Source organism: Lactuca sativa, chromosome 4 (genome assembly GCF_002870075.4).
Source record: "Lactuca sativa cultivar Salinas chromosome 4, Lsat_Salinas_v11, whole genome shotgun sequence".
Lineage (NCBI taxonomy): Eukaryota > Viridiplantae > Streptophyta > Magnoliopsida > Asterales > Asteraceae > Lactuca > Lactuca sativa.
The window spans coordinates 97,261,420-97,288,515 of record NC_056626.2 but is presented as its reverse complement, the minus strand read 5'-3'; the positions used below and the strand labels follow the sequence as shown (position 1 = coordinate 97,288,515).

The following is a 27,096-nucleotide window of genomic DNA, read 5'->3' as shown; positions in this document are numbered from 1 at the left end:
TCATCCCGTGACACGTGGTATCAGAGATAGGTTCAAGCAAGCAAGAGACTATAAACAATGGAATGAGCAAGTGAAGTCGTAAACATTCCCCCTCTAGTCGAGGAGAAAGGAAGGAAGTCAAAGAAGAGGGACCAATCGGTAGATGCCTTGGCGAGCTTAGAAAACAAGCTTACAAAGGTGGAGATTAACGTCGGTGAGATCCTTGAGTGGAAGGATACCGTCGAGCAGTTTATGGGAGATACGAATGACACCACTGATGGAATGAAGGACTCCATAAGTGTCATCATAGAAGAAGTCCTTAGACTAATCAACACCTTGCGAAATGAGTTGTGTGAGAAGGTAGACGCATTAGAAGCTGAAGTAAAATTATGAAAGGTAGAAATAGCCGGATGAGTCATGGAGAAAACGTTGCCGCACACAGAAGCACCCAAACCATTGAAGTATGGAGGTAAACGCAACCCTAAAGAACTTGACGAATTCTTTTGGTCGATGGAATGCTACTTCAATGCTAGTCAAGTGAAGGACGACAAGACGAAGGTAGATACAGCCTTCCTTTATCTACGCGAGAGTGCAGCCCTATGGTAGCAAAGGAAGCATGGTGACATTGAAAAAGGATTATACACCATATACATATGGGAAGAATTCAAGAGGCAACTTAAGAGACAATTCTACCCACACAATGATGAAGACATAGCGATGAAGAAACTTCATGGGCTAAAGCATACTGGATCCATCCGAGACTACATAGTTGAGTTCACAAACTTGATGCTAGACTTACCCGATATGCAGAAGATAGACAAACTTTTCTATTTCATGGATGGACTACAATCTTGGGATTACAATGAGATGAAGAGGAGAAATTTTAGAGATATTGACGAAGTTATCGTCGTGGCAGAAGATCTAATGGAATTTCGAAGAGAAACCATGGTTAAGAAAACTAGTGCCGGAGATCAATCAACACTGGAATCACATGCAAAGCAATACGTACCCCAACCTTTGAATTCGAAGGGAAAAGAAATAGAAGGAAGAAATAAAAAAGGAGAACGGAAGGAGGTCAAGTGTTACCTATGTGATGATGCTCACTTGATCTGAGATTGCCCAAAGAAAAAGACCTTCTACGCAATGGTGTTGCAAGAAGAAGAAGACGAAGAACAAATAAGCTCAATGCGTTTTCTAAACTCAATATGGAAGGATAAGAGAAAATCATCAAAAACGGAAGAAAATAAAGGAGAGAGTCTCATGTTCGTCGAAGCCAAAGTAAATGCAAGGAGCACTAAGGCATTAGTAGATTCCGGAGCAACACATAATTTTATCGCATAGGAGGAAGCCAAGAAGTTGGGTATTCATTATACAAAGGAGTTAGGTCGGTTGAAGGTTGCCAACTCTCCATCTAATCCAATCCTTGGAGTTTCTCGTGGAATACCCATGAAGATTTCAGAATGGGAAGGAACCATTGACTTGATAGTGGTTCCATTGGACGATTATCTCATGGTACTAGGAATGGACTTCCTAGATAAGATATGTCCTCAGTCGTTCGAAAGAGACAACACGATGCGTATAACCAACGGATCAACGATCTATATCATTCCCTTGGAAAGAAGTAAGACAAAAGCTCGAACCCTTTCAACTAGGAAATTTCATAAAGTCCACGAGAGAGAAGGAAATATGTAGATGTGTTATAGCCGGAGTAATAAGATCAAGGAGAATATGAAGCCAAAAAGGGAAGTTCGAGTAAACGAGACACATTCGAAGGAACAAGGATCCATATCCCAGTTGAAGATTTACTCAAGATTTTACAAGGATGAGAAAAGAAGTAGGATTCAAGGTATGTTGAGAAATAAAAGCACGCCTTACTTGAAGAGATACTTTGAAGAAAAAGAAAAGAAACGAAGAAGCTTCGTGACAAGATCGAAACATATGTATAAAAGACATGACGGGGACGTCAAGGGTTTAAGTAGGGGAAGGTGTCACGGACAAAGTTTTTGGAAGTCTTTGGGACCGTGTAGAAAATGTTGGAATAATAAAGAATACACGAGAAGTCTCCAAAATAATTAAAAGGACACTAGACGAAACTAGAATGACTCGAAAGACCAAAGAACAATCTAGAAAATGCTAGATCATGCAAGAATAACTTAGATAATATCATAACATCCTAGAGATATCTAGAACATTATAGAATAGTGTATCATAATATGGAGTCTTGAAAATATAATGTAGATATTGATAGAACGCTCTAAAATAGTCGAGAATATACGGGACCTAGAAACTTCCCATGAGGAGGTATAATGTCCTTATAAATAGGAAGGAGTTCTCATTTGTAGAGACCAATGAGAAGTCATTTTAATCTATTCAGTTCTTAAAAAAGAAGCATGCTTTGTATTCTTGAAGTGTTAGTCTCTTTCTTTCCGATTTCGTTAATACATTAAAGATCGCTAAAGTAGCCTGTCTTAGTCAAAGACAAACTAAGTCACACACGAGATAGACTAGTCGTAAGATTCATCCCGTGACACTACGCTATAAAGCGGGAACGAACGGCGACGGCGACACCTCGGATTGGTTGTACACCATTTATCTGTTCTTCAACGTGACGGCCCTTCTGGAAGAAGTATGCATTTTAGCGGTTGACGCTTCCATCTTCATTCTAAAGAAAAGTCCCAGGTCTCTGGTATGGCTTGTAAGATTTAGGAACTTTCTATGGTGGTCGGCGTTGAACGTAGCTGCGACGGGTTTCATATTTATGTTCTTCTACCACAACCACAACCAAAAAAAGAAGACTGTTGGACAACGTCTTACTTTGGCTGGATCTATCGTTGTGGGGGTCATATATGGTTATATGGATGTGGTTATGTTCAAAGACCGATGTGGAGATAAGCTGAAAGCATGGATGCAGGTTGCTTGGACTACCATTGGAGCATGGATTCAAGGTGTTGAGACCATAATTGGAGCATGGATGCAAGGTGTTGGTATTGCCATTGGAGCTTGGTTTGGAGCTGAAGGATGTATGGCGTTGTGTGGAAACAATGGGGATGGGAATGGAGCTAAACTTGCTGGTATGGTTTAGTTGGGATGAAACTGATTCATCCTTTGAATAAGCTTTATGTTTAATTATTCAGTGTGTTCATTTCCTTTTGAATGTTGATTTCCATTTCCATGTTTATGTTTCAAACTTTTTCTATTTACTCATATGATGTAGATTATTCGTTTGGTATATCTTTTGTTTTTGAAACATGTGATTCATGATCTTAATTAGAGCTAGCATGGTTTTATTAGAACGTAAGATTATTGAAAATAACACCCAACAATCAAATCAATCCGTCCGAGTAGCACTTGAAATGCTTTAATTACTTTTTCTTAATATCAATTTATTTGCTAATTTATACACATTTTTATTCCATTTTCAGTTGGTAAACTATAATAGGGTTCTGCTTAATCAATTCTAAAATAAATCATCATAATACATTTTCTTTGATAAATGATTGCTATATAAAGTTTATGTTAGTTTATTAAATATTATAAGTTTAAAATACCCTTTTACCCCCAAACATTGACCATAAAATCCAACTCCCACGCATGATAAATAGACACTGTAAATTTTAATTTATATATTCGTGATTGATTGAAATACACCCTGTTGCTATTTCAATTTCTCTCTCGTAGTATATAGAATTTTGATATGTTGATATTTTGAAAATAATTTATTCCTATGTTTTTATATTAGAAAAAACAAAAGACCTATATTAATAGGAGAAGAAAAGACGAATAAGATTCAATCTCCAACATCCACAAGATAGAGATTATATTGAAATTAACTCTTTCCTATTTTAATCAAGACTAAATTACATAAATTGTTCATGGGCAATTGTTGAAATTATTGATGGGTTTGTCTCATTGTTGCATTCTGGGTCCAATTTTTTTTGTAGATGTATTTATAGGTTGACTAGACTTATTACTCTTAACACTACTTCCAGAAAAAGATTCTATTAAAATTAATATGAATAGATGATCCATTTTTTGGTTTAAAATTTTATATATCCAATTAATTTGAAACATTTTTGTATAGAATATCCCTTTAAACGACAATTCTTACATTGAAGATTACCATTCCTATTCCTATTCTTATTTTTTATGTGGTCATTAATTCTACTATTTTTTATGTGGTCATTAATTCTACTATTAAAAGCTAAGGATTAAGTTTTAGCATTATTGCTATTAATGATTATAGAACCAATTTTTTAGAAGACTCCTCCAAGACACTAAAGCAAAGGTTGATTAAATATTGTGAAGAGGTTCCATTAACAAATTATGACTTTTAACGTGATTGAAAGAATCATATAACCTATTAATAAATTGTACTCCTTGCGTGTTAAAATTATTGTCACAGACAAAAAAACAAACAGATTAACGAAACATTAATTACCACTACCTTTATTCAATAAAATTACAGTTTTATCCTTATTTTTAGAAGTGGACTATTATTTTGGGACAAACCAAAAAGAAAAGATGGACTATAATTTTGGGATAGAAAAAGTATTTGTTTAATCATTTTTAAAAGATCATTAAGTCTAGTTAAAGTCTCACAAGTATATTCAGTAAGATTAGTAAGACCATCAAACTCTTAATTTCCACAAAGCATCAAGTTTATTAAAGTACTCAGACACTAGAGCATTTTGAGTGAGTATTAATTTGTTGATGAATGTTAAAAATCACAGAACCACCAGCTCTATGATTAGGGGTGAGTAAAACTGAACCCGAAAACCCAAAAACCAACAAAAACTAACAAAAATCGAGAAACTGAAACCGAACCCAAACCATCGGGTTTGGGTTTAAATTTTTAAACACCGAAAAATGGGTTTTGGGTTCGAATTTAGTACCTCAAACTGACCCAATCTGTTGGGTTTGAAACCGACCCAACCCGATATTATTACATGTTTTTTAATGATTTGCTATAATTTGACTTTCTGTGTTGTCACAACTAGAATCTTAAGGCTAGCATTTCCTATCCATGTACAAGATAGTTCCTTGTGTAACTATATGACACTATGATAATTTGAACCAAACTTCAATACTATATCAGTTGATACATCCAAAACTTGAGTTGAGTCAAAACTTAATCGTGAAAACTCTAAAATCAGCCCATTCAACTCTGTTCATCCAACTTTGGGTTTTGACCTTGACTTCTCGGTTCAAACCTCTTAATGGACCAAAACTTTCTTATTGGGCCCGAATGGGCCGATAACCTCTCAACTTGGTTCTTTTGGGCCGAAAACATCTTCTTAGATCCTTATGGGCTGCAAATCACTATTGGAGCCCTTATTGGGCCAAATTCTCAAATGGGCCAACCATTAGGCCCAAAACCCCTAATGGGCCCTATTAGGCCGAAGACTCATCCAAATTAGCCTTCATGGACCAAAAACCCGTATTGATCCTTCTTGGGCCGGAAATCCTTTATGAGCTATTGGTTCTCGGTTATACTTCAAAAAAAAAGAAAAAAAGAAAAAGACGCCATTAATTTGAATTATGACACCTCACAACTATCTATCATGCAAACATGAAAATTGCATCACATGCATCTAGGTAATTTGGTGTTAACCACCAAGTAATAGCCTTCTTAATCTCTCTCCTCCCTCCTCTTTAAGATCAGCCAAGACCACCCATCTCCCTCTCACTTCTCATCCCAAATCTCACTCACATCTTCCTTCCTCTTTAAACTTTCAAAAGCTCTCTCATTTTCCTCCACGAAACCATGAGATTGTGTGTGTTTTTAAGAGGTTTTCATCAAGTTTCATCCTTTTGGTAAGATGATAACAATACTCAAGTTGTTAAATTCCATTTTATGCTAAGATTATCCCTTGTAATCACCTTATTTTTGTGATCATACTTCTAGAACCCTCTAAGTTTTGAAAACTCTTCCCAAAGGAGCATTCAAGGCCGAAAACATCCTTCCTTTTCATCTTCAAACCCGATCAAAACCCAAGGTGAGCTTGATACCCCTTTGTTTTCGTGATTTTCCATCTTTATGGGGAATACAAGCTTGGTTTGTGTAAAATCTTTGTATTTATGCTTGTATGTGTGTATTTTCATGATATGTTGTGTAATATGTTATGAAACTATGTTAAACACTCATAAACTCAAAATGTCTTTCCATGTTTTGTAGATATTAGGAAACAAGTAACTTTATGTGGCTCACTATGATTCATGGAAAGATTAAACATGTTAAAAGTTACTAGAAAACCAAAGAAAATATACAAAGGGGCCATATTTGCCAATAAAGATAAACAAAATGAGTTTTATATGATATTCTCGGTTTTAATGGGCCTAAAGTGACATTTTTGATAAAAATGGGCTTTTTATGTCATTCATGGTTAGGCTAAAAGTGTCATTTTTTATAAAAATGGGCTTTTAATGTCATTCACGATTTTATGGGCCAAAAGTGTCATTTTTGATAAAAATGGGCTTTATTTGATATTCACGGTTTTATTAGGCCAAAAGTGTCGGTTTTGATCAAAATGGGCTTTATTTGACATTCACGGTTTATTGGACCGAAAGTGTCATTTTTTATAAAAATGGGCTTTATTTGATATTAATGGTTTTATTGGGCCAAAAGTGTCATTTTTTATAAAAATGAGCTTTTATTGTTAATTTCGGTATTTTTGGGCTAAAATGGTCATTTTTGGTAAAAATGGACTTTTTATGACATTTTCATTTACAATTGGCCAAAAATGAATTACTTAACAAACTTGGGCCAAAAATGACTTTTTGTATAAAATGGGCCAAAGTTGGATCACTTAGTAAAATGGGCCACCTATGACAATTTGGACCAAAAATTGGGTCTTATATGGCCCTTCTATCCCAATTGAGCCTTATATGACACCTTTTATGTTAATTGGGTCTTAGTATCAATTTTATGTAAATTGGGCCTCTTGTGAACCTATCGTTAACAATCGACTATTTTGATAACAACGATGAAACAAAGAATTATTTCGACACTCTCGATAAAAATGATTACATTTTTAATATTTATGAGTTATAGTTAAAAATATACACTCGCAACATTATTTTAATGCTAAAATAATGAAAAACACTATTCGCGTAAAAACTTCGTTAAGGCTCTTGTGAGACGCACATTCACCGTACCTACCTTAGTGTACACCATAAGTCATGTAGTTATAACCAGAGTCTCCTAGAGGGAGAACGAGAATTTGTGTATAGATCTATATGGGGTTGACACCCCACACATGAGCTGCTTGCTACAGCTAGACATGCCAGTCTAGGGTGACAAATGTCTTCTCAGAAACCGACGTATGAAGAACGTTAAGACAGACACTCTGTCATATTAGTATTGTTATAACGAATCAAATAGAGAATAACAAAAACTATTATAAGTTTTTACGCTGAATATACATACCACTCACTTTTGCAAAGTATAAACACTATGTTGATTATGTGTACTATCCACCTCACTCCGATGTTTGGGTTTATGACCATAATTTCTAATGACACAAAAAATACTGGATTTCTTGGTAATCACTCTCTATATATTTTTCAAACAAGATAGAACAAGGAAACACATGCTATAATACAAGATTTGCAATAAAACTCACAAACTATTTTTATAGAAAATATCGGATTTTCTAGAGTTTTCAAACCAACGTAAAGTTTTCATATAACCATGTTTATGAACTCACCAACATTTTATATCTTTACACTTTTCAAAATATCTTGTATTCTTAGGGACTCATTAAGCAGGCTGGCAGCTTTGGACTTTCAGGAATTTGCTGTATTTTGTTTTCACCATACACTTATTATTTTTGGGATGTAATTTATGGATGGATACAATGATGCAAACCATGTATCTTGTTATATTTTATGTATGGTGATGCTAATTGTCTATGTTTCATTTATATACACTTGTTATGATATTACAAGATGAAGTCACCCGCCACCGGACGTTTCCGTCATTCCGGTTCGAGGGTGTGACAGATTTGTATCAGAGCAATGTTTATAGTGAACTAGCATATCTAATCATACAAGATATGTAACTATAAATACATTGGGACTAAAATACTCTGAACAAAAATAAAAATACATACCTATGTGTGCATATTAGAGGATTGTCACTATAAGAAACAATAAAAGTCTTTAGAGGATTTGAACATCGCGGTTAAACCCGGGCAGTTATGTATCGTATTAGGGATAAATATAGCCTAATCAACTATATTTATTCAAAATACGATCAACATGTTCTTGGGAGTGATCGTGGTGGACAATGAATCTAAAACTTACCAACTCTAAATCCAAAAAGTGATAAGGAACCAAACATAATCAAATAAAATACTATAGGAGTTTTTTTTATGCTATATCTTCTTATACTGATACATTCTCGTACATACACCATGGCCGATTTTCATCCTGGTCCATACATCCCCAATCAGGGGAACGGTGGATGGCTTGAGCCAAAGATAGAGGAGGAGCCGGAAGAGGAACCCATGGAGGACCCCGAAGAACTGGAAGAGGAAATCGCAAAACCAGTGATAGATTCTAATGAGGAGGATCTCGACGAGAGTGATGAGGATGACTCGGACGCGAAGTCCAAAGTCATCAATCCGCCATACATGGCTAGGGTGCCTGCTCACATGATGGGCCCCAACGGCCCCATGCCCCCATGGGCACATGCCATTTGGAGGTGGAGCCGACACCAAGCGATGCGACCACCTTTTGGTATGGATCAAAGATTCTATGACCTCAGACATAGAGAACCAGCTGATCGAGCACTTCCGGTCATGGTCAGACGGACACGAGACATTGGCAATCAGGCACAAGCCACCGTCAATCAGATGGACCAGATGTGAGCCGCCGTAGAACGAGCCGAGAGACAGACGCAGGAAGTGATGAGGGAATACCAGGAAAGACAGGCGGCATTGGAGGCCCGGTTACGTGTCACTGAGCGTCAGTTGGCCAGGATTCAGGGCGCATCCACCTCGACAGCAGGACCAGCAGATGCCTCCCATCGTAGGTAGGATCTGCCGTACTCACCGCCACTATCTATATGAGTCTCTTTTCTTTTACTATTACATGTAGGACAGACTCTACGATTAAGTGCCTACATTACTTGTAGAGTTATTATGCTGGCATATTTTATTTTTCTCTATGTACTATATGCCTTTGTAAAGGCAAATTTTCATGTATTATACCGCGAAGCTTATCATTAATGAAACAGTGTTGTGTTTTATTTGTGATGTTGTTATCTGCTATGTTTTCTATTTCTACTATTTCTTAATATTGAATGATTTCACTTATAAGCACAAATCGAACCATCGCAACCGCTAGACAATAATGGAATATCAGAAAGAAAAAATATTATGTGCTCATCATCCTTCTGTTCCATGAAAGAAGATGCCTAGAAGACCCATTCGTAGAAATAACAACACGCCTACACCACCGCCACCCTAACCGGGTATAAACTTTATTGCTTTCCAGGCAACAGTTTCGGTTGCAGTCACTGCAGCATTGGCTCACATCCACAATGGAAACAATGGAGGCGGAAATGGTCAGGGAACAGGAAGGTCTAACCATGAAATGAATCAAGGACCTACAAAAAATTGCACCTATAAAGACTTTTCTAATGCGAAGCCTAGAACATTCAACGGAACCAGTGGAGTGATAAATCTAAACACTGGATTGAGAATCCAGAGTCTGTCTTTAAAGTAAAGGGAAATTCGCAGATTACACGTTTGTCGATCAAGCACTATCATGGTGAAATGGTCATGTTAATGACCTAACACTCCCCGTTGCAAATGTTATTTCGTGGGAGGAACTCAAAGAAATGATGTTGGCTGAATACTATTCCCATGGGGAAATACAAAAGTTGGAGCAAGAGTTATGGAATCTTACTATATAAAACTTGGATGTTGAAGCCTATATCACTAGGTTCAGCGAACTGGCACCGGGAATGATAACCTCATAAGGCAAGAAAATCGAACGTCTCATTTGGGGGTTAACTCCCCCAATTCTAGGAAATGTGATTGCGGTCAAACCTGAAACGTTTGATAGTGCAAAACGTCTAGCTCAAAAGTTGTATGTTCATGGAAACAAGAAGGGCACCAAGACTACAGATACAGAAGCCAAGAAAGAAGGAGGCAACAAGAAGAGTTCGGGAAATAAAAGGAAAGGGGGGAAAACTTCAAATTCTTCTAAGAAGCAGCAAATGGTAGCAGTTCACGCTGCTACCATTTAGACCATACAAGCTCTAACTGCAACCACTACAACCACCCCAACACCTGCGAGACCCTATGCAGGTTCTCATGCAAAGTGTGACAAGTGTAGTTTCCATGTAATGGTTTGAAACCGACCTAACCCATTGGGTTTGAACCCGACCCAACCCGATATTATTACATGTTTTTTAATGATTTGCTATAATTTGACTTTCTATGTTGTCACAACTAGAATCTTAGGGCTAGCATTTCCTATCCATGTACAAGATAGTTCCTTGTGTAACTATATGACACTATGATAATTTGAACCAAACTTCAATACTATATCAGTTGATACATCCAAAACTTGAGTTGAGTCAAAACTTACTCGTGAAAACTCTAAAATCAACCCATTCAGCTCTGTTCATCCAACTTTGGGTTTTGACCTTGACTTCTCGGTTGAAACCTCTTAATGGACCAAAACTTTCTTATTGGGCCCGAATGGGCCGATAACCTCTCAACTTGGTTCTTTTGGGCCGAAAACATCTTCTTAGATCCTTATGGGCTGCAAATCACTATTGGAGCCCTTATTGGGCCAAATTCTCAAATGGGCCAACCATTAGGCCTAAAACCCCTAATAGGCCCTATTAGGCCGAAGACTCATCCAAATTAGCCTTCATGGACCAAAAACCCATATTGGTCCTTCTTGGGCCGGAAATCTTTTATGGGCTATTGGTTCTCGGTTATACTTCAAAAAAAATATGCCATTAATTTGAATTGTGACACCTCACAATTATGTATCATGCAAACATGAAAATTGCATCACATGCATCTAGGTAATTTGGTGCTAACCACCAAGTAATAGCCTTCTTAATTTCTCTCCTCCCTTCTCTCTAAGATCGGCTAAGACCACCCATCTCTCTGTCGCTTCTCATCCCAACTCTCACTCACATCTTCATTTATCTCTAAACTTTCAACGGCTCTCTCATTTTCCTCCAAGAAACCATGAGATTGTGTGTGTTGTCATGAGGTTTTCATCAAGTTTCATCCTTTTGGTAAGATGATAACTATACTCAAGGTGTTACATTTCGTTTTATGCTAAGATTATCCCTCATAATCACCTTATTTTCGTGAGCATACTTCTAGAACCCTCTAAGTTTCGAAAACTCTTCCCAAAGGAGCATTCAAGGCCGAAAGCATCCTTCCTCTTCATCTTCAAAACTGATTAAAACCCAAGGTGAGCTTCATACCCCTTTGTTTTTGTGATTTTCCATCTTTAGGGGGAATACAAGTTTGGTTTGTGTAAAATCTTTGTATGTATGCTTGCATGTGTGTATTTTCATGATATGTTGTGTGATATGTTATGAAACTATGTTAAACACTCATAAACTCGAAATATCTTCCAAGTTTTGAAGATATTAGGAAACAAGTTACTTTATGTGGGTCACTATGATGCTTGGAAAGATTCAACATGTTAAAAGTTACAAGAAAACCAAAGAAAGTATACAAAGGGGCTATATTTGACAATAAAGATAAACAAAATGAGTTTTATTTGATATTCTCGGTTTTAATGGGCCTAAAGTGTCATTTTTGCTAAAAATGGGCTTTTAGTTTCATTCATGGTTTTATGGGCCAAAACTGTCATTTTTGATAAAAATGGGCTTTCAATGTCATTAACAGTTTTATGGGCCAAAAGGATCATTTTTGATAAAAATAGGCTTTATTTGACATTCACGTTTTATTGGGCCATAAGTGTCATTTTTGATAAAAATGGACTTTATTTGACATTCACGGTTTATCGGGCCAAAAGTGTGATTTTTGATAAAAATGGGTTTTATTTGACATTCATGGTTTTATTGGGCCAAAAGTGTCATTTTTGATAAAAATGAGCTTTTATTGTTAATTTCGGTATTTTTGGGCTAAAATGGTCATTTTTGGTAAAAATGGACTTTTTATAACATTTTCATTTACAATGGGCCAAAAATCAAATAATTAACAAACTTGGGCCAAAAATGACTTTTTGTATAAAATGGGCCAAAGTCGGATCACTTAGTAAAATGGGCCAAGGTTGGATCACTTAGTAAAATGGGTCACCTATAACAATTTGGACCAAAAATTAGGTCTTATATGCCTCTTCTATCCCAATTGGGCCTTATATGACACATTTTATGTTAATTGGGTCTTAGTATCAATTTTATGTAAATTGAGCCTCTCGTGAACCTATCGCTAACAATCGACTATTTTGATAACAACGATGAAACAAAGAATTATTTCAACACTCTCGATAAAAATGATTACATTTTTAATATTTATGAGTTATAGTTAAAAATATACACTCGCAACATTATTTTAACGCTAAAATAATGAAAAACACTATTCGCGTAAAATTTTCGTTAAGGCTCTTGTGAGACGCACCTTCACCGTACCTACCTTAGTGTACACCGTAAGTCATGTAGTTATAACCAGAGTCTCCTAGATTGAGAACGGCAAAATGTGTATAGATCTATACGGGGTTAACACTCCACACCTGAGCTGCTCACTACAACTAGACATGGCAGTCTAGGGTGACAAATGTCTTCTCAGAAACCGACGCCTGAAGAACGTCAAGACAGACACTCTGTTATATTAATATGGTTATAACGACTCTAATAGAGAATAACAAAAACTATTATAAGTTTTTACACTGAATATACATACCACTCGGTTTTGCAAAGTATAAACACTATGTTGATTATTTGTACTATCCACCTCACTTCGCTCTTTGGGTTTAAGACCACAATTTCTCATGACACAGAAAATACAGGATTTTCTAGGAATCACCCTCTATACATTTTTCAAACAAGATAAAACCAAGATACACATCCTATAATATAAGATTTGCAACAAAACTCACAAACTATTTTTACAAAAAAATATCGGATTTTCTTGAGTTTTCAAACCAACGTAAAGTTTTCATATAACCATGTTTATGAACTCACCAACATTTATATGTTGACGCTTTTCAAAATAACTTGTATTCTCAGGGACTAGTTAAGCAAGTTGGCAGCTTTGGACTTTAGGGAATTTGTTGTATTTTGTTTTCACCATACACTTATTATTTTTGGGATGTAATTTATGGATTGATATGTTTCATTTTTATACACATGTTATGATATTACAAGATGAAGTCACCCGCCCCCGGACGTTTCCGTCGTTCCGGTTCAGGGGTGTGACATATGTCAAGGGTAATATACGTCAAATGCAAAAGGTGGTGGATTTTGGTACTAAATTACACCAAATATATGGCTTGTGCCTTGTGGTGTTGTTTTAGTGAAACCGAGATTATTACCTGGTTATTTGCTACTTGTTTTTGCTTCAAAAAACTTGTTAAATTTGGTTGTTTTTAAACTTGGTTATTCTAAATTTTTAGCAACATACTTTTGATGTTGTGTTGGTGTTGAAATGGTTTTTTTAGTTTCTTTAATCTAGGTTGCTAGATTTATTTCATTTTTAAGTTATAAAGATTTGCTGAAAAATGGGTTACAACCCAAAACCCACGGGTTTAACCGAAAACCCATCAACCCATGGGTTGAACCCAAAAATCGATGAAACCGACCCAAGAGCCCAAAAATCGAAACCAACCAAAAACCGAACCCGACGGTTTCTAAAACCCAGAAACCGAAATACATGGATTAGGTTCGGTTTTACCCCAAAACCGACCCAACCCGACCCATGCTATCTATGATATGTTTCAAACAATGCAATTTAAATATCCTAGTTAATTTAGAGCATGTATCACCTGCATAAATATAATCTAAAATAGAGATCTCTTGCTTCTCTGTCTTTTCTATGTTCTTTTTCCACTTCTTAACCTCCTCCTTAAGATATTTCAATTTCACGCCAAGATACACGTCTGGTTCACCGAAACCAACAATATTAATCCAAGCAACTTTGACAGTAGTTTCAAAACCATCTTTTAGCATCCAGGAATTAAAGAGTTTGAAAGGTGGGGGCCTGTAATCAGATGCATACGAGATCATAGTGATCGGACAATCATCGGAGAGTTCACGTTGGTGGGCAGTGATTACCAGTGACGGAAAGTCCTCAAGGAAGTCACAAGCAAGAAATCGATCAAGTTTGCTTAGTTTAGCGTCTACTCTCGCCATGTATGTGTATTTCTCTCCGTCCATGTTGAAATCGTGTAATTCTACATCTTGAATGAAAGATTTGAACGTCGATGCACTAGCTGGATAGAATGCAGAATTTACTCGTTCCTTCGGTTGTCTGACAACATTGAAATCACCGAAGAAGACCCACTTTCCTAGTTTGGAGTGTTTGATTTCAAGCAAATCTCGCCATAATTGTTTTTGATCGCCACTAGAGTGAGGCCCATAGATATTTGAGAGTATCGTATCCCCATCAATGCCAATCCATTCTCCAATAATTATAAGATAGTGTCTAGCTTTAATTACCTCTTTCCTCTTGAAGCAACTATTGTTCCATATTGAAAGGGTGTTGCTAAATTGACACCCTTAGACACCTTATAAACACTTTTATGAAAAGTCAACCTATAATAAACTATTTACAATTTACTTTTTCAAAAAACAATGCAAATTTAACCAATAAAAAAAAACTTAAAAATCTAATAGGGTGTCTAAATGGAAAATTAGGGTTTCTTTTAGCCAACCCCATATCGAGATTAGACCACCTGAGCGTCCAACTGAGTTTACCCCATCAAAGTCATAATCTTGGTTTTACCAGCAGCCTTGAACTTCAATTTTTTCGGATTCTAATAATTGTGTTTCTTGTATTCCGATGAAATTAGCCTTATGGAGATGCTTTAACCTGCGAACCCAATCAATCTTTACCTCCCTACCGATGACTCTCACGCTTGGCGATAAACAATTCATTGGGTACCAACGATCTCACCAATTTCACCGACGACCTCATCAAGGGAAGGATCTTGCAGGTCGATTTGGATGCCAATAGCACATCCGATGTCCACAGTTTGACGAATTTCACTGGAAGATGGTGCATCATTACACACAATTGGAGGGGCGGATTGGTTCAGGTTGCCCAACATCGGGAAAGGTATGGGTGGGATAAGTTGTTCTGGGTTTGGAGTTTGTGTTCTGGTTTTATTAGATCTGGACCCCGATTTCGCCCTTTTTCTTTTCTTAGTGTTGGGTCCACTGTTATTCAAGTCATCTTCGGAAATAGGTTTGTGGATTTGGGCTTATAGGGATTTAAAACTAAATGCGTTGTTTGGATTGATATGGAATGGGACAAAACACCCAAGTGGCACCAGTTTTTGGAGAGGGCTAAGTGGAATGCCAAGTATCTTCAGCCATGCAGTTCTTTCATATTTCAGTTCATGTTGGTCTGCTCTAATAAGCCATTTAAACCAATCCCTCCATCTGATTTTGTACCCTAGGAATTGCGCTGCACTACTGGAGTTGTTGAACTCAATGGCCAGACGTAGGCCACCAAGGTATTTAGTTTCCTCATTTACAATGTGTGAATCATGCATCGTGCCAATATGATCAAAACTATGCGCCTCCCCAATCAATACTGATTTCTTGATCCATTCCTTCATATACGTTTTGGAGTTTAGAACAATCGGAGGCGAATTCGACTTAGGTAGCCGATCCCGATTACCCCTAAGCGCCTGGGCGAATGTTCTCCGATCTCTCATCCCCGATGCCGATCCCAATTTCGTTGCTCTGGCGGCAGTTGTTTTTTGCGCATCTCGTCCTAACTCCAGTATCGGTTTACGCGGATGTTTCGAGATGTTGACAGACAACACCCTAATTCCACCTCTGATACCTTGTAGTTTCTCCTCAAGTGCATTAGCATCAACTACACCCGCATACCATACAAATGCGAAGTTCTTCCTGTGGTAATCCTTCTTGCTGCCAAAGTAAACATCTGTTACCTTCCCAAAGTTACTGAATGGTTTGCGAATATCATCCTTTCTCGTGCCATCTGTGAATCCAAACAGACACGTAGTAGCTCGTGAGATCATCGCCGACGTGGAATCTCCTGTTGGTTTTCCTCCGACGGACTTCCGTCCATCCACCGACATTCATCTTGTCGTCGTGCGTCAGATACTAAAATATCTGAGTCGATGAAAATATTTCTGCAAATTAGTAATCGTATGTAACCCTTACATTTCAAATTATGTGATTTTGTGGGTTATCCAGCCGACTTTGGGCGTGTTTGGCACGGAGCTTTTGGAAGCGTTTGGGAGCTTCTAGCTTTTAGCTTTTGATAAAACGTTTTAGTTTAAACAAAAAGCTTCGTTTGACGGTACGAGCGTTTAACTTTTAGTTTTAACAAAACGCTCTGATTCTAAAAGCTACTTCATGTAGCGTTTAACAAAACGCTCCTGAGCTTTTGAAATCAATTTCCATAATTACTCTTAAAAATATATTTATATTTTTATTTATTTTTAATCAATTGTCCTTTTATATAACTTTATATATTTCAAAAGCTTTCAGCTACTTTTGCTAAACATTCATATAACAAATAAAAGCTACGGTTTCCTGCTACTAACTACCTGCTACACACTACCTGCTACACACTAACAGCTACCCGCTACCAGCTAACCGCTACTCGCTTCCAGCTGACAGCTACTTTTACTAAACACGCCCTTTAAATATGAGAGACAGTGACTATTTTTTTTTTCCGACGATTAACTTTTTTCGGCTAATGTTAAACATTTTCCTTTTGGTATATTAGTTTTTTTTCCCGACAATTAGTTACATTTTAATAATGACACAAAACACAATATACGGGAAAATGTCAATTATATACATATAAAATCATTTATTTATAATGATTATTTGAATATTTATATAATTTAAATTTTATATCAATTTATGTGTTGTGTGTTTATTTGAATTTTATATCAATTTATGTGTTTTCACTAAACTTGTGATTTTATAATTTGTTTGTACTTTAAAGTTTAACTTTGGTGTGAGTAGCTTATATAATTTGTTTTTAAAATTGTGAATTCGTCTACAATATTGAAATATTGAGGAAAACTTTATTTTGTATATATTTATGCCGATCCAAACCAACTATTTTGATCATATTTAATATTAAGAGTCGTAAACGACAATCAGGAGATGTTTTTGTTGAATAAAAGGTTTTGTGGATTTAATTTCAACCGTCGATGCTTTTCTTTTTGTTTGATTTTTTTACATAATCCATTAATTAATTTAATTAACTCATTTAAGATCTAACTTTTTATATATAATTCTATAAAATAATATATATTTTCTAAAATATCTCATCAAGTTGAATTCTTTTTAAAAATATAAATATATAAAAAATACATAAAATAATTCTTTAATCACAAACTTATAATTTGTTTGTTTATTTGAACTTTATCTATGAAATACTTTTTTATAATGAAAGTTTATTTATATGCACTTATTTTAAACTCATTTTTTATGTTTATAAATAACGTTATTTGAAATTTACTTATAGGAATTGTATTTTTTTTACTAAAAGTTGCTAAAAGATATGTTTCTTTCTTGAAGCCAAATAATTGTATTTTTCTTCGTTTTACTAATTTATCGTAATTTATCACCCAAAAGAAATTCAAAATCAACTGCAACAAATATCAAAATACTTTTATGGAATTGTAAAAAAAAAACATTGAATTCTTGAAGCTAATTTTTATTACTCAAAAGAAATTCATAATCAACCACAACAAAACTCAAAACGTTATTACGATATTCTAAACAGAACAAGGAGTTCAGGACATGATTTGTAAAAACCAAATCCCAAGAAACCAAAACATGAAAGAAAAAAAAACGATTTTCAAGAAAATAAGCAACAAAATAGAGCGCGAACTATAAGGGAAACACAACATATAGCCACCAGATTTTAGGTACAAATGAGGATCAGATCTGTCCAAACATTTTTCGTGGAAGAAGCAACAGTAGATATTTAAACTCTTGTCCACTACCAATCAACAAAACCAAGAGTTAGATATATTTTTTTTGAAATGGAAAACGATATAAATTTAATTCTAAATATCATTTATGTCTTTTAAAAGACTTAAACTCATGATCATTCATTTGAAAAAATCATTCTTTACGGTTAGGCCAAAAACCTTTTGGTAAAAACCAAAAGTTGATATGAAGTGTACTTCCCACAATAACCCAAAAAAAAAAAAAGTGATTTACAAGTATTTTCTCATCTAAACAAAATTACATATGTTTCTCAAATACCCTACGATATACTACTATTTGTATGTTTTAATCACAATGATGTTGTATTATCGCGGTACAATTCTTATTAGGGATGTCAACGGGAGCAAACGGGACGAGGATTGCATCCCCGTCCCCGCCCCCAAAATTTTCTCGTTCCCCCGCCTCCACCCCGCCCCCGAAATCTCCATCCTTTCCACCCCCACTCCCGCCCCCGAATTCCCCTTCTGACCCCCGTCCCCGATTGATTTTAGGCTATCTTATTTGGGCTAAAAGAAGTTATTGTTTGGGCTAAAATAAACTATTTTTTGGATAACAAATAGATATTTATAACATGTTTTTTTTTTTTTTGGAAGAGAATTTATAATATAATTTTACATGTTACAAACAACTTAAAAACATGTTTTTTGTTGAATTTTTATACGTAAAAATCATTTTATTGTTTATTATATTTATATAATTGATATATGTCAATTTATATAATTTATTAACGCCCCCCCCCCCCCCCCCCCCCCGGGGGTTTCGGGACGGGACTACCAACCCCCGCCCCCGCCCCCGAAATCAAAATGGGGGTTAACCTTGCCCCCGCCCTCACCCCCGTCCCCGATTTTTTTCAACAAATGCCCCTATACGGGACGGGGCCCCCACCGGATCAGAGTCCCACGGGACTTTTTGACATCCCTAATCCTTATACAAATCCTCTCATACACTATCAAACTTTGCAATAGTCTCATCAGATCTGAAAGCCAATAGATCAGCAAATGAAAGATGAAACTGAAAGTTAGACACATAAGACCAACAAGAGAAATAATAAACACAAACTCAGACACAAATAAAAACCAAAGATTTCAAAACAAAACTACATCAGAAATAAAGAGTGTGTGTTGAGATTAGTGTTCTTACTATCATGGCTGATAAGGCCAGATGGTTGAGTGGTGATCAAATGTCATGGTAACAACTTTATTTTGAATTTACCATCCCTTACAGTTAGATTCCTCTTCATATGAGGGTTTTAAGACATGATTTTTAAAATAGCTGATAAATACCCGAAGGCATCGGTGGGAGTGTTGACGGGTTAGCATAGGATTGTTCTACGGAAAAAGTTTAGAGAGAGATGTCATAGAGGAATGTGTCTGAAGTTCCGGCAATGACACATACAAGGTACGGTGAAGAGTAGTGTCGATAAGACCGACCGGTATACATAACACGAAGGACTCCGTGGTTAAGCAGGACCACGACCACTCACTATCCAAACGGGTCGTGGTCGATCGTTGTCGTTGTTACTCGTTCTTCTGACCAAAAAACGCAACGCCAATAGGGCTCTTTCCTCTTCTTAACCGTTTGACTAGTGGTTCCAAAGGCCAAATTTTTAAAAATTTAATTTTTTTCTTAAATAACATTTTTATATACCAATTTTACATATAAATACCTTCTTCCAACCCTTATTTCTTACACCATTATTTTCTCATTTTATACACAAAATACATACAATATTTTTACAACCAAAATCATGGATCCCAACCAAAATACTCATCCAAACTATAGAAATCGCAAACCCGATAACGCTTTTACGTTAGATACAACCCTCGGCAATTCCCGACCATGGAATCACCTTAAGGTGGTTTTGTCAATTTGCTTCAAACCGGTTCCTCTATCCAACAAACAACACTTTTCCAACAACAATATCAAGATTTCCCGGCCTTCTAATAACAACTTCAACAATATCAAGATTTCGAACAATTCCAACATCTCAAACCACAACCATCACAAGCCCCTCATTCGCTGGATTTTGTTTCGGAAACTCAACATTCACCACCGCCTCAACCTAAAAAGAAAAAAAGGAAAAAAATCGGCCCGACCCACCACCACCCAAGAAAGGCTCCCATGGACAAAAGGGGAAGAAGAAAAGCTAGTGGAGGTATGGATTTCGGCTTCCCAAGACCCAATCGAAGGCGATTGTCAAACGTATGGTTGTTTTTGGGAGAAAGTTCGTGCGGTGTTTTATGAGTTAATGGGAAGTGAAAATAGAAATCCCGGTCAAATTAGTTCGAAGTGGCGCGATATTCGACTAAAATGCACCGAATTTGAAGAAATTTACAACAACCTCCTAAACATACGAAAAAACGGGTCAAAAAATTTCGATGTCTTCAAGGCGGCTTTGGACCAATTTGAAAAAATAACGCCAACCTGCAAAGCTTTTCCGTATGTGAAAGCATGACTAAAGCTGAAAGATTCTCCGAAATGGAAAGAGCAAACCGAAAGAAGTTCACAATCTTCCGGTTCAAAGCATTCAAGAAACCCCGATGCAACTTCCCAACAATTGGACGAGCGAACACACTTCGAAATCAACAATAACTCGCTCGATCTTGAAAACGAGCAACCTCTTCATCAGCCCGTTGGAAGAAATAAAGCAAAAAAAGCGGCGTCAACGGCTTTGAGATCTAGTGTTATAGATCAATTTGGAGAGAAATTTGATCGTTATGTGCACGTTCAAAAAACGAATGCAAAGATGTTGAGTCGGGTAGAACAAAAAACTATAGAAACACAATCGGTGATTCAAACAAAAAACCAATATGGAAATCTTGAAAATAAAAGCACGCGACCTCGAAGGCGAAGATTTGGAGCTATTTCTCGCATGAAGGAGTTCGTTCGAGTCCGACGTAGGAATAGGGGATAGTTTTTTAGTTAAGCTTGGTAATTTTAGGTTTTTTATTTTTAATGTTTTTTTATTTTAATTAATGTAATTTTTATTTTTAATTTTATTTTTTAATTAATGTAATTTGGTATTTTAAATTAATAAAAACTAGTATTTAAAAAAAAAAAAAAAAAAAAAAAAAAAAAAAAAAAAAACTTATATGATTTTTATTTATTTTTTATTTAAATTTAATTAAAAAAATAAGATAGAGTTGTGTGTTTAGTGGTAAGTATCTCATATGTTTAGTGGTTGTTAGTGGTGATGATATGACACATTATAATGGTTAGTGGTAGGCAGGAGTGGAAGTAATTAGTTGGTAGGAGTAGCACGTGCTACCCCTCAATTCCTCCTTAGAAATACTAATGTGTATATATATATATATATATATATATATATATATATATATATATATATATATATATATATATATATATATATATATATATATATATATATATAACACGGGTTAATTAAAATAATTAACATTAAGGTGTAAGCATTATGTATTTTTTTTACGTAATATTTTTACATAAATACAAAACAAAAATGATAAGTAAGTAATTTAAGAAAAATTATGTTGAATATCATGGTGTAATATAAATAATTTTTAAGTAAACTTTCAAAATAAATACATACAAAATGATGAATAAATAGGTAATTGGATATACATTTGTTTTTAACTTTAGACAATACAACAATCAATTGTATATGAGTGAACACTGGTTGTCAAAAACATAATAAAATTGTCAGAAATAAAAAAACAGCATGTGGTATTTTTATCATAATTGACCGGTCAATATTTTTATAATAATAGATAAAAAAAAATTATACAAATGACAAAATACACACGTTTTTAAAAAAGATAATTGATAAAAATCGCACCATTCTCATGGATGCGTACCTGGACATTACCCTCATGCGTCAGTTTGTTGATCAGAATCTCACTCATTTTATTTCTTTATTTTTGTGATTATGTAACACATCTATCTTTGAAACTATCACCATTAGATAAAAGTCATTAAATAAAATAAAGGCACAAGTGTTGAAATTAATTGATAGTTTACAACATAGTTAGATAAAAATCATACAAATGATTAAAATAAACAAATTTTACTAAAGATAGTTAAGAAAACACACACAAAATACACAGATACACTAAAGACAGAACACCATTGGATTCGGCATTTGTGTAAAATAGAAACTGAAATAAAAATAAATTTTATTTTTTAACTCTAAGATACCCTTTTTTAGTTCTTTTTGAGTTTCATGCTATCCGTTTTCGAATATCTAGTAATCTATGACTGTAGTTATTGCACTTATATTTGAATTTAAAAATTATTAATGTCAATTTCATTTGAAATTCTATCAACCAGTCTCAAAATCTAAATGATCAGTCAATCTTTTTTATGAACGCAAAACCAATTTGAATTATTACATTATATTCATAGTTCTTTTAAGGAGTGAATGAACCATCGTATCATTAAAATAATGGTCTATAGACAATGGCAGACGCAGACTGTTTTAGTAGGAGTGTCACTCGTCCTTCAAGCGGGTGCACCTAATAGAAAAAAAAAATTACACTGCGTGCCGGAAATTGAGCAGTGGCCCGAGACCCCAAATGCCCCATTAAGGTCCGCCACTGTCTATAGAGTTCCAATGGACCTATATATATCCAACACCAATTTTATGTCACGATTTTAATGGTGCAATATTCATACTCTATTTGTCCTTTATTAATATAAATATAGTGAAGATTTTTTTATTTCATATAATGAAAATGTAAACACGGAGACTTTTTACTACCTGAGATAGATTAAGTGGACCATTAGACTTTCATATAACCTTTTTGATTTTATCAAATCAACAATATATGTTGTGGATTTTTACATGGCAGCCTACAATAAAATAAACTAAATCATGATAGCAAAAAAATGGAAAAAGGAAAGAAAGTCGGATTGTATAATAGAATGAGAAAGAGTCAAAGGAGCATTACAGTCTATATTTAATTTCATGCACATATTTCAACCAAATTATGAAATTCCTTCTAAGCTAATAAAAATTAATTTAAGGCATTAGTATAGAGTAGGGGTGTAAGTGAGTCGAGCTACTCGCGAGCTACTCGGGATCGACTCGTTAAAAGCTCGACTCGAGATCGAATTAAACGAACCCGAGCCGAGCTCGAGCCCAAATATGAGGCTCGTTTATTAAACGAGCTCGAGCCAAGCTTCAGCTGGTGGGCTCGCGAGCCTAAATGAGCCTAAACGAGCCTATATATATATATATATATATATATATATATATATATATATATATATATATATATATATATATATATATATATATATATATATATAGACTCGTTTAAGCTCGTTTAGGCTCGCGAGCTCACTAAATTGTTCACGAGCCGAGCTCGAGCTTCATTTTAAGGCTCGAATCGAGCTCGAGCTTCTTCAAATTAAACGAGCCGAGCTCGAGCTTGGTTAGGCTCGGGCTCGGCTCGGCTCGTTTACACCCCTAGTATAGAGTTGAAAAGTAGAATTTCCTAGTACTACATAAAAGTTGTTATTGTAAGGGCCCATCCCTTCATTGAATATGCAAATTAATGACCGAGAAAAAATGGTTTAAAAAATCAACGGCAAAATGGTTTTAAAAAATGCTAAAAACATATTAAACATTATAGAAACTAGAAAGATGGTCACAGTCTAAGACGTACATTAGAGCATCAACATGCCTCCTATAGGAAAAGCCGCCTACTTTATAAAAACTAGGCGTATGTATGCGCGTTGCGCAGAAACATCTATATAGTTGGAATATTTACCAATATATGTTTTAAATATAACAATTATGTGATTATTATATTTGATATAATAATTTGTATACTAAATTAATATAATATATCGATTAATTTGAATTATATGATAATATACACATCTATTAAAACCGCATAATCTCAATCTTTTGAATTGATTCTACCCGTGAGTTATTCATGAATAAAATTAAATATAATATATGGTTTAATATTATTTATAGTTGTTGTTATTGTTAATTAATTTTTTTTTAATTTTATTTGCTTAACGTTTTAATTTCTATCATTGTAATTATTTAAAACATCAAACAATTTTTTTTTTATTTTAAAGGTAACAATATAATCATTTATATAAAATTATTTTTAACTATTGTTATTGTAAGTTATTTTAAGCTACTTATTTGAAATTTTTTAACGATTATAAGATTATCTTTAGGAAATATTTTAGTTAAATTGATACTACAATTTAGTTTTTGCATTTAGCACTACAAATTTTCATTTTTAAATATTCACAAAATATTCTTTGAGTTTTTAAGTAGAACTGAAATTTATATTGAAGTTGACTTTGTAATGTTATATTTAAATTAACAATTTAAGTACTTTGTTCAAACTGTTCAAAAGTTGTAGCTTTAAATTGAGAATGATTTACATACAACAACATATTAAATCTAATAAATTGAGTATAATATGTTAAAAGTTAAAGACAAAACTTTCTAAGTAGAAGTAAAAAATATTATTTTAATATTGAAATTTAGTTTATTTATGATTACACTTTAGGTTTGATACTTATTTAACCTTATTATCCAAGTTATAATCATTATTAGAAAGACACTATAATTTATCACTTTTAACTATTACAAAATATTCATTAGGTTGTTTAAGTTGAACTAAAATTTATATTTAAATTTGATCTTGTAAGGTTATATTTAAAGTAATAATTTAAGTGTTTTATACAAATTGTTCAAAAGTTGTAGCTTTAAAATGATAATGATTTACATACAACAACATATTAAACCTAATAAATTAAGTATAATATGTTAAATGTTAAAAACATAACTTTATAAGTAGAAGAATATATATTTTTTTAATATTGAAATTTAGTTTATATATGATTACACTTTAGGTTTTATATTTATTTAAGCTTATTAACCAACTTATAATCATTATTAGAAAGAAATTGAAAAGTCATGGGAGTTTCAAATGAATGTGGTTAAAGGAAAAATGAATGGGAGTTTCAAATGCATGAGATTCAAGAAAAAATGCTAGCTTTATAAGTATATAATGATTGAGAGGGACAACAGCGGAGCAAAAAAATATACAACATAAACACTCCTTCCACACAGAAATTGATGTATCCAAACCAATATAAAACTTCAAGTAAAACCAAAAACTATGACAAAACATCCACCCATCAACAAATAACCAAAAGAAAGCATCACCCAAGGGGGAGGAACACAAGAAAACTGACCAACAAAACGCCACATCAGAGCCACCAAGTAGGGGTAAATATGTCTAAAACTCCTTCATGAACTTCCAACGTCCACAAGCTCCATTCAAACGAACTAAGAATTGGAAACAAAGAAATGAATACAAAGAGATACCAATGCAGTTTAAACCTAAAAGAAGGCCTTCACGATAACCACATTTGAATCCTCTTTACATCGAACCAGATTCCGGATGCCAAACAAATGAATAGCACAATTGATTATGCAATGTGGAAAGCGGAGAAGGGTTGGAAGAAAAGTGAGCAATCAAATAAAAAACTAGATGAAGAAAACATACTTGCTAATACCAAGGGTGTCAGAGTGCTGATTCGTATCATTGAAAGAAATTGCATCATTATGGAATTCCATATTTAAATTCACATAATTGAAAGATTTTGAATAAATGGAATAGCTGTGAATTTGGACTGTATCTAGGCTTGATTTGAGCCTAATCAAACGTATAAAATTGTTGTGTACAATGCCTCAAATTTAGGAACTTAAATATGGAAGGAACATGTATCCTTCACAATAATTAATATAATGAAGTGGCATTTTATTGAAAATGAAAAACATAACAAAATGACATGTGAAATATTAATTATTCTAAAATTTTCATAAAATTACAAGTGTCGAATTGAATGATAAGATGACAAGTGGCAAAAAGGATTTTGATTTATTAGGGTAGATTACAAGAACCAACCTCAAAGTCAGATTACATTTAAAATGGAAACCCAATTAGTTAGCCCATTAATTTGAATGACTTAGCCCATTAAATAAAGTTAAAACATATGTGTTTTTGTTTTGTGAACACATAAATTACGACAGGATCCTGGGGAAAAAAGAAATTGACATATTTTTTTGGTTCATATGATCGCCGTTTTACCTGTCACTGCCTCTGCTTCACCATAACTTTTCTTGGCAAAGCTTATTCACCCATTTCGCTATTGGCTCACTTACGGAATATGAAACAAGTAATATTTAATTTTCCATCTTTAATGTTTTATGATTTAATGTTTAATGATTTAGTTAAATTTATTTGTTCAAATTGTAAACCTAATTAGCCAATTAGTTGCTCACTTGTATTATGTTTAAATCTTCAATTGTGAATTTTAAATCTTTAATTGTATTTGTAGGGCTAAATTGGGAATTTTTTTAAAAGGGAATTGGATGTTGGTAGTAGTGATGAAAGTGGTGGAGGAAAAAGACCTCATCCTCAACCTTAACCACAACTATAACCACAACATATTCCACCTAGTTTTGATATTAATAATCTTCCTTCGCACCTGAAGGATAGACCAAGAATTACATCATATCATCCAAATCAAAGGGATGAAATAAGGAGAGCATATTGGATTAAAGAACATTTTCAACCAAAAGGCCACGATTTTCCATCAATAAAAATTGATGGTAAGAACAAACGTTTTGTAAAGAAATGGTTTGATGAATTTAATTGGTTATAGTATAACACAAAAGAGAACAATGCTTATAGTTTATGTCGTTACTTGTTTGGATATATTGTGGGGCAACAAGAGGGAGAGATGTATTTGTGACAGGAGGCTTTGACACTTGGAGTAAAAAGAAATCATTGAAAGATCATGAAGGTAAAGTTGACAATTATCACAACAAAGCAAAACAAAAATGTGAAAATCTAGTAAAGAAAAACCAATCTATTAGTGAAGCTTTTTATAACAAAACTGAAGTTGAAGCAAGTAACTATCAA

General features: G+C 34.4%; 1 protein-coding gene across 1 annotated transcript; it reads left to right on the top strand.

Annotated features, from left to right (window-relative positions):
- Nucleotides 1-14,854: 14,854 nt before the first annotated feature.
- On the top strand, nt 14,855-16,481 carry LOC122197331 (uncharacterized). The gene is made up of 2 exons (XM_042901092.2): nt 14,855-15,660; nt 15,784-16,481. The coding sequence occupies exons 1-2, from the start codon at nt 15,263-15,265 to the stop codon at nt 16,070-16,072; spliced, it is 687 nt and encodes a 228-aa protein (XP_042757026.1). The 5' UTR covers nt 14,855-15,262; the 3' UTR covers nt 16,073-16,481.
- The last annotated feature ends 10,615 nt before the right edge of the window (nt 16,482-27,096 follow it).